This window comes from Acomys minous (assembly GCF_964271855.1).
Source record: "Acomys minous genome assembly, chromosome: 6".
In the NCBI taxonomy this organism is placed as follows: domain Eukaryota; kingdom Metazoa; phylum Chordata; class Mammalia; order Rodentia; family Muridae; genus Acomys; species Acomys minous.
The window spans coordinates 77,029,422-77,041,267 of record NC_140487.1 but is presented as its reverse complement, the minus strand read 5'-3'; the positions used below and the strand labels follow the sequence as shown (position 1 = coordinate 77,041,267).

The following is an 11,846-nucleotide window of genomic DNA, read 5'->3' as shown; positions in this document are numbered from 1 at the left end:
CTGCTGGCAGCAGAACTTATTGTCCTGAGCCATGCACTCCTTTCCAGGCTCACCTGTGTCCTGCACCCCTAGCCTCAACAACAGTGGGCCAATCCGCGAAGCTACCTATTCCTTACTGTTAGCAAGCCCGTGAGTAAATAAAGAGCTTAGCTCATTCACTTAAAATCAGGACTTTACATTGATCTTAACTTGGTTTCTTTCTTTTTTGTTTTTTTTGTTTTTTTTGTTTTTTTTTTGTTTTTTTTTGTTTTTTGAGACAGGGTTTCTCTGTGTAGCCTTGGCTGTCTTGGACTCGCTTTGTAGACCAGGCTGGCCTCGAACTCCCCAGCCATTAACTTGGTTTCTTGAGACAGTGTCTCACTCTATAGGCCAAGCAGGCCTGAAACTTACGCCCACTCAGACTGGTCTGGAACTGGTGGCAATCCTCTTGCCTCAGCCTCCCAAGTACTGGTATTGTAGGTGTGAGCCCCCCAAGCTTTGGCAAAAGCAGAATTACTTATGGCTGAATGTGGTGGTGCACACCTTTGATCCCAGCACTTGGGAAGCAGATGCTGACAAATTTCTGAGTTCAAAGCCAGCCTGGTCTACAGAGTAAGTTCCAGAATAGTCAAGGCTAACAGATAAACACTGTATCAGCCCCCCACCCCACCCCAAATAAACACTGTGGAAATACTATAATCAATTCAAGAGCAGCTAGCACTGGGGCACTCACAGGGTCAGCTTATGTTTGGCTCTTCTTCTTCTTCTTCTTCTTCTTCTTCTTCTTCTTCTTCTTCTTCTTCTTCTTCTTCTTTCTTCAGACAACTTTGCCTTGAATTCACTACATTCTGTTTGTTTGTTTTCTGTGACAGGGTTTCTCTGTGTAGCTCTGGCTGTCCTGGTACCAGCCTCTGCCTCCCTAGTGCTGAGATTAAAAGTGTGTGCTATGGGGGGCTGGAGAGATGGCTCAGAGGTTAAGCGTACTGTCTGCTCGCCCAGAGGACCCAAGTTCTTTGTTTGTTTGGTTTTGCTTTTTTGAGACAGGGTTTCTCTGTGTTTCTTTGACTATCTTGGACTCACTTTGTAGACCAGGCTGGCCTCGAACTCACAGCGATCCGCCTGCCTCTACCTCCCGAGTGCTGGACTTAAAGGTGTGCGCCACTGTGCCTGGCTCCTGAGTTCAATTCTTAACATGGTGGCTCACAAACATAATGATATCTGGTGCCCTCTTCTGGTGGGCAGTCTTACAAGCAGGCAGAACACTGTATACATAATAAATAAATCTTTTTTTAAAAAATGTATGTGTCACCATGCCCAGCTCTTAGTTTTTTTGTTTTTGTTGTTTTTATGGTGAGATCAGAATAAAAACCTGCTAGAACTGGTTCTCTTCCTTCTACCATATGGGTCCTAGGGTGGACCTCAGGCCCTCAGACTTAGCACCAGCTACCTTTACCAACTGAACTGAGCCATCTCCTCAGGCCTGATGTGATATATATTTATACATTATGGTATGATAATATGTGTTATCTCTGAGTGTATGCATGTGCAGCTGGAGCACGTTGGAGCCTGTGGAAGTCACAACATTACCTGGAGCTGGAGTCACAGATGATTGTGGACCACCACCCTGTGGGTACTAGGGATCAAACAGGGTCCTCTGCAAGATAAACACTTGCAATCTTTGAGCCATCTTTACTGGCCTTCATGTGTGCAATTTAAGGGGGAAAAAAAAAAGACAGCTGACTTGCTCCATCAGGTTCCAAAACCAGAATGCCCACAGGTTGCCTTGGTAGACACCAATTTTATTCAAGAGGACTCTGTGACCTGGTGAAGAAGCATCAGCCCGACATTCCCTGAAGCAGGGTGTGTGACATGTAGCTCTGTTTGTTTTAGAGGATATGGTGAGAGTTGAGACTTTTTATTTTTTTATTATTTTATTTTTTTGGTTTTTCGAGACAGGATTTCTCTGTGTAGCCTTGCCTGTCCTGGACTTGCTTTGTAGTCCATATTGGCCTCGAACTCACAATGGTCCATCTGTCTCTGTCTCCCGAGTGCTAGGATTAAAGGTGTGCACCACCACGCTCGGCTTCTTTTTGGCTTTTTTTTTTTTTTTTTTTTTTGGTTTTTCGAGACAGGGTTTCTCTGTGTAGCCTTAGCTGTCCTGGACTCACTTTGTAGACCAGGCTGGCCTCGAACTCACAGCGATCCGCCTGCCTCTGCCTCCCGAGTGCTGGGATTAAAGGCGTGCGCCACCACCGCCCGGCTCTTTTTGGCTTTTTAAGACAGGGTTTTCCTCGGTAGTCTTGGCTGTCCTGGACTTGGCTGGCCTCGAACTCACAAGAGATCTGCTTGCCTCTGCCTCCATGAGTGGTGGGATAGCATGTATATGCCCCGCGCGCCTGGCTGGGGAGTCAAGGCTTTCAAAAAGACTCTTTACTGTCAGTAAGCATCTTTTCTTCTTCATTCTTCCCTTAAACCAGGCACCTAGAAGTTGAGATGTGGTTTCTGGATCTCACGCAGAGTGGCAGGGCCGCGATCTCAGTCTTCCCACAGAACGCCCTTGAGCGTTTTTCCTGCTCCCGCGCCTCAGTTCTCTGGTCCTCCCGGGTTGGCAGTCGTCAGGCTGGGGTACTGCGTACAGAGGGCAGGTGTGGTGGTCATAGTGCGGAGGAAGGTCGCTTCCTGCCACCTGCCTGGGTCACCACGCCCCTGGCCCCCGCGAGGCACGGAGCCCGAAGCAGCACGAGCCCCGAGCGCCCCCTGGCGGCGGAGACGAGGAGGGACTCGGAGCAGAGCAGGTGGCGACTGTGCAGCTCAGAATCATCACGTCTGTCCCACCGGGGAGATTGAGCAGGCGGGGGCCCTGTGTCCTGGGGCCTCTCAGGGGACAGAGGTGCTACAAGTCTGCATCTGCGGAGGGGACAGTCAAGTGGAGCCGCAAGCCTCAGGTCCCTCAGCCTGGTGCTTTCATAACCTCTCGGCTCTGGGATTTGCTTTCTATACAGAAAAGCCCCTGCAGCGGGCAGAGTCTTCCAGGACTGAGCCTCAATCCAGCAGCGGGTGGGTGGGAAGTGCTTTCCCGTACTGGGCATAAATTCCTTTTCCATTCCGAAACCACCACCCACCCCAGCCCCACTCCATCCCCCCGCGCACCGCACTTTCCGCTTTGTCTCTGGGAGAGCACTGTATTTTTTTTTTTCATGGTATGTAATTTTTAGGTAATTAGATTTTAAAAGAAGCACTGTACATTTTTCTGCAAAACGACTTTGTTCTGGTTAAAACACAACAAAACTCTCGGAAGACAGAGGCAGGAGGATCTCTGCGAGTTCAAGGCCAGCCTGGTCTACAGTGAGTTCCAAGACAGCCAAGGTTAAACGGAGAAACTGTTTTGAAAAACCAAACAAACAAAAATTGAATTTAGATGTTTTATTTTGTGAACGAGTGCTTTTGCCTGCATATGTACCCATGCATTTGTTTGTGTGCCTGCTGCAGTTGGAGGTCAGAGGCGTAGATAGACCGCCCAGAACTATAGCAATGGATGGCTGTGAGTCACCAGGTGGGTGCTGGGAACAGAACTCAGGACTTCTGGAAGAGCAGCCAGTGCTCTTAATCATTGAACCATCTCTCCAGTTCCCTAAAACACTTATGTGGAGACAGAATTGGCCAAGCTGTTTTGTTTTTGTTTGTTTGTTTTGTTTTTTCGAGAAAGGGTTTCTCTGTGTAGCCTTGACTGTCCTGGACTCACTTTGTAGACCAGGCTGGCCTGCCTCTGCCTCCCGAGTGCTGGTATTAAAGGTGTGCGCCACCATGCCTGGCTCAAACACATCTTAGTACAGACTCTGAGAGGATATATATATATCCAAAACAGGAGGGGGCATTTTTGGGTCTTGGTATTGTTTGGCTGTTCATCGCTCCACTTCGAGACGCTCTTAGAGAGAACCGCTCCTGCGAAGGCTTTGGGGCTCCGGGTTCTGGCTGCTGTTTTAGGTTCCAGCAGCAACTTTGGTTGAATTTCTGGTCTGCTGAAATCCTGCTAACTACACCAGAGGAATCGCTTCCAGGAACAGAGTCCAAAAAGGTCTATTTCTGTTCCCGTGAATCTCTTTTCCCTCCTACCTACGGTAGGTGGGTTGGAAGGGAGGAATAGCCATTAAAAAATCTCAAGGGGCTGGAGAGATGGCTCAGAGGTTGGGAGCACCGACTGCTCTTCCAGAGGTCATGAGTTCAATTCCCAGCAACCATATGGTGGTTTACAACCATCTATAGTGTGATCTGATGCCCTCTTCTGGCCTTCAGGTGTACATGCAGGCAGAATACTGTATACATAATAATAAATAAATTAAAAAAAAAAAAAAGAATCTCAAATAGGGCCGGGCATGGTTGCTGGGAATTGAACTCATGGCCTCTGGAAGAGCAGTCAGTGCTCTTAACCACTGAGCCATCTCCCCAGCCCCTCCTTTTTGGTTTTTCGAGACAGGATTTCTCTGTGTAGCCTTGGCTGTCCTGGACTCACTTGTAGACCAGGCTGGCCCTTGAACTCACAAAGATCTACCTGCCTCTGCCTCCCAAGTGATAAAATTATTTTCTTTGCTACTGTTATGAATCCTAATATGTTTTCTGATGGTCTTAGGCGACTTTTGTGAAAAGGTCATTGCCCCCAAAGGGTGGAGACCACAGGTTGAGAACCACAGTATTCCAGAGGAAGGCTTTATGGAAGGGACATGTTTTCTCCAATGCTCCCAGTACAGAACTCTTAAAATCTGCAGTAGGATTTCTTGGGTTTGGTTTGGTTTTGTTGAGACAGGATCTGGCCTTGGAGACCCACCTACTGGATGAGTCGGAGGATTAAAGGCGTGCACCACTATGGCTGGCCTAGAAGGGCATCTTTAAAAAGCCTCATGCCAGTCTGTTGAAATGCACACTCGTAGACTTCATTCAAGAAAACCGACGCCATGCTGCTGGGAACTGGGGATGTTTGTCTTGGGCTGGTGGGCTAAGGTGGCAGGGCCTAGGGAGGCCATCCCACATCTGCCACCTAGCACTCTTCTCTCCTGATTCATGACAATAGGGTAAAGGGCAGATCTGTCCCTGTCACCTTCTATGCCATCAAACAAGGTTTTGGGAGTCACCCAAAGCCATCCTGAGCTCCAGTGAGTGCTTAGGAACCAGGAAATGTCATTGTTTGAAAATATCCATCATCACAGACAGGCAGACAGCCCTGAACTAGAGGGAACCTCAAATCTCAGAAGCATCGGACAGCCTTTCCCTTCCCAGAGGTCATAGCGCTGGAGGCCAGGTCTCAGCTAGCATGGACTATCTTGGGGTCTTTATAAGGCTGCTTTTTGGTGGCTCTAGTCCTTGGGGTGTCCTTGTCTTCCTTCTTTGGTGGGAAGGATACCCCAAGATCCAGCGTTAAAGCACTCACCCCCTAGGGTCTACTGGCATTCAGAGAGAGGTTGGTATGTGCAGCTTCTGGGCCCCCAACTTCCGCGATTCATGTGCCTCAGGAACCCTAAGTCCCATCTCCTGGAAAAGGGCCAAGGAGTGACAGCTCCGGAGGGCAGCTGAGGGTGCTGATTAGATAGGAAGGGCTGTGACCCGTATTTCCCTGTTCAAAAATGAACTCTCGGTCTCTTTGGTCTAAAAATTGCTAAACCTGTATTCAAAGCTTGGTGTTCCAAGTCGGGGACCCCACAGCAGCCTCTGAATGCTGGTGTTACAGTGTTGCTTCAGGTCTGCATGGAGTTCTGAGTACCAGAAGCCACTAGTCTAGACTTCATTCACTGTGTGGCAAACCGCCTGTGGCATGCAGCAGCTGCAACGGAAGTAGCCCAGCTCCTAAAGGGACTAGACTCAACAGCTCTGGCTTCCTCCAGTCCTTTGGTAAGGGGCCAGTGAGGACCGCCAGCTGAAGTGCTGTGGTTTGCTTCTGAACACTGAGGCAGCAGTGCCTGGAGGATGCTCTTCAAAGAATAGTTGTAGGTGTCTGGTCCCTACCACCCCCCCACCCCCATCAAATTTCTCTCGACGGGCGGGTATGAAGATGATGGGCTCTTGGAGGCAGCATCCCCATGCCTGGTCAACAAAAAAATATTAGAACAGAGGTGAGAAATCCCTTATTTTCAGGTCTGATAGCTCAGTGGACTGGATAGCACTGCCCCCTGGTGGCTGGCCAGTGCATGTGAGCTAGAAGGGAACTGAAAAGCTGGTCTATGGGGTGTTTGGTTCCCCTGGCAGGGTAGTCAGCACTGGACACACCGGCTCCAGTCCAGACACTGATCATGAAGCACAGACTACATCCTCACGGAGCAAAGGGGAGCCTCTAGGCTGTGATGCATGCCTCAACCATCTGCATCTGCGGTGCCTTTTGGTTATTTCCGCCTGCAGGCAACCCAAGAATCCTGACTCCTGTCCTCTGTTGGGTTGAATGTATGCGGGCAGCTCTTATTGATCGAGTTCAGCCATTTGCCAAGGTATATACACATTTTATTTAAAAAAGTTTACAGTTTTCATTATACACAACTATTAAGAGGTTATAGTCAGAGGAGGCCTTTGTCCAGGTGACAGACATGCCCAACAGATCATCACAATGCAAGGGAGGTGGAAGGGAGGAGCGCGAGGAGGGGGAAGGGAGGAGCGCGAGGAGGGGGAAGGGAGGAGGGCGAGGAGGGGAAAGGGAGGACGGCGAGGAGGGGGAAGGGAGGAGGGCGAGGAGGGGGAAGCGGCGAAAAGCTTAGATTTCAGATAAGGGCTGGTCAGTCCCTTTTACCTCTTCAAGTATCACACAATGTGTACCAAATACAATCAGTAATTAAAGGCCATTTCTTCCCATGCCCACAGCCAAGTAACTGCCAAACCATGAGCCCTGGCCACTCCCCGGTGAGGGGAAAGCTGCACACCCACCCATGTCCCCCGAGGGCCTCCACTCCACCCAATCCCTAACGACCTGGCCAAGGTGTCCAGTGGCCAGAGGAAGATGAACATGGATTCACAAGTCCAAAGAAATGCAGTTCTCTGTGCCCACCCAGAAACGAGTGGGTTCCAGTCACCAAGGTTATGATCCGGCAGATGTTGACAAAACAAACTGCTAACTTTTGTAAATGGCTTCACTTCTCTGAGTCACTAAAACATAGAGGGGCCACGTGCCATTTAAAATCCAACGCCAGCCCTCAGAAACCTGACCCAGAGAGAGGTAGCAGAGGATCTGTCATGATTCCCACCACCCCACGACGCGGCCTACAAGATCCAAGTACCAGGCCAAGACCAACTAGAACGTCAGGGCCCTCTCCAGGGCAGTTCCTCTGAGAAGGGTTACCCCTCGGGAGCCTGGATCTGCCTGTTGGCAATTAGAACAGCGTTTGAAGTGACAAAAAACACCATGTTGGAGAGAGATGGCAACTTCTGATAACTCTCCCATCAATAGAAAATGCTGGTTGAAGCTGCTCAGTACTCCTGAGGGCGGTGACAGGGGGTCAAATGCCAGGGTCTAGGTTGGCAAGCACAGAACACAGGTCCTAGTGCTGGGCTTCAAGGGTAAAGGACGTGGCAGGTTTGGGCTGCCACGCTGCAGCCAATCTGCGTGTTGGTGTTTGGCAAGAGCTCAAGTCAACAGGGGCAAAGAATGACTTCCACTGGGAAAGCACAGGTAGAACCTCAAAAAAAAAAAAAAAAAAATCTGCACAAAGGGCAGGGCAGGGCAGGGCAGGGCAAGGGCTGGCAGCAGCTCTGTTTACTGCTACCCCTCCAAAGGGGCTGGTGCTGAGTCAGCCCTGTTGCACAGCTTACCTACTCACCATGGGGTCCCAGAGTCCTTGCAGCCCGCTTTCTGGTCCTTTACAACTAGGTATGGTTATCTAGTCCTATCTCACCAAGGAGTAGGGAAGGGCCAGGAAGTGTGCACGCTTTCTAGCAGAGCATCAAGGCCCAGAGAGCTGCATCCAGGGTAGGCTGACTGGGGATGGGGGTGGGGCAGGCACCACAGGCCCGCACGTCTGCACTGTCAGCTGTGTGCTGGTGTGCTGCACGGGAGGGAACCATGTGTCTTCATTGGAGCAAAGTCGACTCTGGTGAGTGTCAGAGCCGTAGCTGCTCACATCCATTCCCCCAAACTCTGTCATGTTTTGTTGGGTTTGTTTTGTTATTTTTTTTTTCCAACAAGATCAAAAGCAATTATCTGGACTTCTTTTATTGGGGGGAGGGGGTAATTAGAATACTATTTTTATACAGTATTGAAAAAAATACATTTTTTTATTGTTTAAACTCACAATCACCACTCAGCAGTTCAAGCCTGCCCTACGTAGCACCCACAGTGAAGGCTATAAACTAGTCCCCAGGAAGGCACGCTGGAAGTGCCGGACAAGCAGGGTTACATGGGACACAGCTGAAGCCACCTTCCAGCAAGCCAGGGTGCCAGAGGGCAGTACAGTGAACTAACTACAGACCCACAGAACTGCATTTTCCCCAAAGAAAACCTTTTGCTTCATGCCCGTAATTAACATAAAATAAGTAAATTATTTGTCTTTTTTATTTAGGAAAATAATCATGCTAAAAGTTGTACTTTATATAGATTTTCAAAGGAAAGACTGATTGTGCTTTTTTAATTAAAAAATGATAGGTGTCTTCCAGCCTCATTGACTTAAACCTTGTGGAATATAGCACTTCTAAACTAAAAACACACATCAAAAGAAAAGTTAGTCCAGCAGGATGTTCAAATGTCTTCAGAAGGTTTTAAGACTGGCTACTCCTACTGTTCAAGTACAGAGCAGAGCTGCTGTCTACACTGTCTCCAAACTCCCTCCAGAGTCAGATCTCAAACTGCTGGGCACTCTGGGTGGTGGTTAGCTGAGCGGACACTGGGCAGCAGCAGGCCAGGGGCTCCCAGCTGTCTTGACTTGCTACTGCGGCAGAGGGAGAGCGTGTCCCCCCTCACAACCCACATCCCTTCCCCCCCCCCCCCGTCCATCGCAGAAGTGGCTCTTCCTCATCTCAAGCCATTTTGGGTAAAAGAACTTCCATTTGTTTCATTTGCATTAGATTTAGGATGTTGTGGGTCTCAAAATACCCACATTACTCTCTCCCGTAGGCAGTTGGCAACTGGGCTGCTGCCGGGAACAGCTTCCAGAAGGAAAACTAAGCCTGGAGCTCAAGGGTCGCGAAGGGCTTCAAGCCACGAGGCCAGTCTTTCTCATCTGATGGTCCACTGAGCGCCTTGTCCAGGGAGGAGACTGTCTCTTAGTACATGAAAATTAAATGTGTAACCTGTCTAAGTACAATTCACACAAATAAAAAAAAAATTTAAAAAGAAAGAAGGAAAAAAAAAAATCAAACAAAACTGCTTCCAGTTCTTTACATCTGAGCCCAGGGCAGTGGTCTCCAGCAGGCCCAGCGCTAGGATTGGATGTAACTCTGCATCTTCCAGTCACTTTTCTCCTCCAGTCTTGTTCTCTCAAAAAAAGCTCTGGACGACAAGCTGTCCACCCCCTTCCCCAAAAGAATTGGGTTCAGAAAATACTTCCCAAACGTTCTCCAAAGTCAAATCAACAGGCTGCAGGTCTGGTAGCATGGAAGGCAGGAATCTATTTAGAAAAATGCACTTAAATCCGAGTCAAAAAAAAAAAAAAAGAGGTTCTAAGTCTCACTTCTCATTCAAGTCCCTAGCTCACAGCTCCCGCTGCTCACTAGGAAGGGCCACTTAGGACCTGGGGCAGCGGACATACTCATGGCTGGCTTCACACGACCCAAAGCATGCCTCTCAACCTTTCCCTTTCCACTCTGGAAAAACACTGTTTTATCTTCATCCAAGAGCTGGTAGATTTGGTTTTTTTCTTTGGAACCATCAATAAAAAGCAACCTTTTCCTATTAGTTTTACTCGTGTTTCCCCAAAAGAGTGGCGAATTCTTGACAGTTCAGTAGCACATGGGCTGACTTGGCCAAATGGACTTATGAATGCATGCATTCGGACTGCATATTGCTACCAAAATGGAATGTGGGAATATGCTATGCACCTCAGGTTGAGAAATGACCAAGAAATCAAGATCTAAAGGGTGATATATAATATATATATATCAATGCTATTATTCATAAAAACCTTGTTTAGTAATAAAAAAAATTGCTTTGTTTAAATATGAATATTAGAGTCTGCTTCTCATGGTTAGGAAATAATAGTCTTTCTGAAAGGCAGGCGCCTTTTCTACTACAACTCCATGTCCTGGGCCTCGTCTTCCGAAAAGTCAGACATAGAACTCTCCGACGAGCTGTCGCCAGTGCCCTCCTCCTGCTCCTTCAGGGCCTCCTCCGTTGCGTACTTCTGGATGTACTCTGCACAGGGGAGGGTGAGTGAAGAAAACACAGGGTGTGAGCTCAGTGACCCCAAGGAACAAACTCACCTGCCATGCCAGGGTAAGACCTGATACGATTACTAAGCCAAGGAGAATTCCAAGAGGAAGTGACTCGTGTGGGGTGAAAGGGGCAACCGTACTTTTTACCTTCCATGTAAAGAAAGTGACTTATTTCCCAGATAGAACAGGACTAGCAACAACTTCATAGTGATTTTTCTGAACATCCCACCCTTCCGCAGCCGTGTGATTACAGCCAGCTCAGGTCTGTTACTTAAGAATGGACCCACAGCTGGGTGTGGTGGCGCACACCTGTAATCCCAGCACATGCTAAGATTATAGGCGTGCACTACCATGCCTGTACCTTTTAGAATAAGAAAAATGTTAAGTTACATGTATGCGCACAGGTACAGGTTTCCAAAGAGGCCAGAGGTGTGGACTGTGAGGATGGAGTTACCCTGTGAGTGGCTGGGAACTGAACTTGGTCTTTGAAGGAGCACCAAGTGCTGCTGCCCTGGAGCCGATTCTCCAGCCAGGGATTTTATTTCTGACCCACGGCCGGCTATTCTACTTCCTCATCATAGAGGTTGTGAGCTCAAGGCCAGCCTGATCTACAAAGAAGATCCAGGACAGCCAGGGCTACAGAGAAACCCTGTCTCATAACAACACCCTTGTCTCCTCCCAAAAAACCTGAAACGGATGATTGAATAATTTTTTTAAATAAAGGAAGAAAAGTAATAAAACCAAAACTCTAAAGAAAATGAGGAAGAATATACAGATCAAGAAAATCTGACTGGGGTTGCACCTCAGATGTAGGGTTCCCCCCCACCCCCCCAGACAGGGTTTCTCTGTGTTAACCTTGGCTGTCCTTGAACTCACAATGATCCGCCTGCCTCTGCCTCCTGAGTGCTGGGATTAAAATCTTGCACCACCACTGTCCGGCTTAGCAATATTTTCCATATTAAAATAGCTATATTTTACAGACACTGGTAAATGAAGGCTATCTATAAAATTGTAGCATAGTTTCCTAACAAAATTATGTCTGGTTGAAATGGCATTTTTCTCGGAAAACATGTTTGTTTGGCTATGTAGGTTACTGCGCTATCTTAAATTAGGTATTAATTTGCAAAGTACTTGAGACCTAAGAAAATGAATTATATGCTGAGTGTTCTGATGCTCTGTGTGGATGAGCTCACCACTTCCCACCACAAGGGGACGCCGCTGCCTGCACAGAGTTCTCTTCCTTTTTTGTTACTGTTTTATGCACCTACAACTTCTCACTAGGCAAGTTCTCAAACACAGATCAGGGTAAAAAGGCAAGCCAGGGCAGTGGGTATAGCACAAACAGAGCACACTGAAGAGGAAGAAGAAAAGGCAAGGTGATGGGCCCACAGAGACTGAACAGCCAGCAGAGAACACAAAAGGGAGGACAGGAGGATGGTGCAGTCTCAGTCTGTCTCTGTCTCTCTCTCTGGTTTTTCAAGACAGGGTTTCTCTGTGTAACCTTGGCTGTTCTGGACTCGCTTTGTAGACCA

General features: G+C 48.2%; 1 protein-coding gene and 1 long non-coding RNA gene across 4 annotated transcripts in view; one reads left to right on the top strand and one right to left on the bottom strand.

Annotated features, from left to right (window-relative positions):
* The first annotated feature begins 6,446 nt into the window (after window positions 1–6,446).
* Window positions 6,447–8,648, top strand: LOC311600106. The gene is made up of 2 exons (XR_014780140.1): window positions 6,447–6,576; window positions 6,623–8,648. It is a non-coding gene; the product is annotated as an uncharacterized lncRNA (long non-coding RNA).
* The window catches only part of UBE2H (ubiquitin conjugating enzyme E2 H), an 89,932-nt gene continuing 86,231 nt past the window's right edge, over window positions 8,146–11,846 (bottom strand). For all 3 annotated transcript variants that reach the window (XM_084786408.1, XM_084786406.1, XM_084786407.1), the window contains one exon: window positions 8,146–10,294. In XM_084786408.1, the coding sequence (XP_084642534.1) occupies window positions 10,170–10,294 (125 nt within the window). In that variant the 3' untranslated portion in view covers window positions 8,146–10,169. The remainder of the gene's footprint in view (window positions 10,295–11,846) is intronic.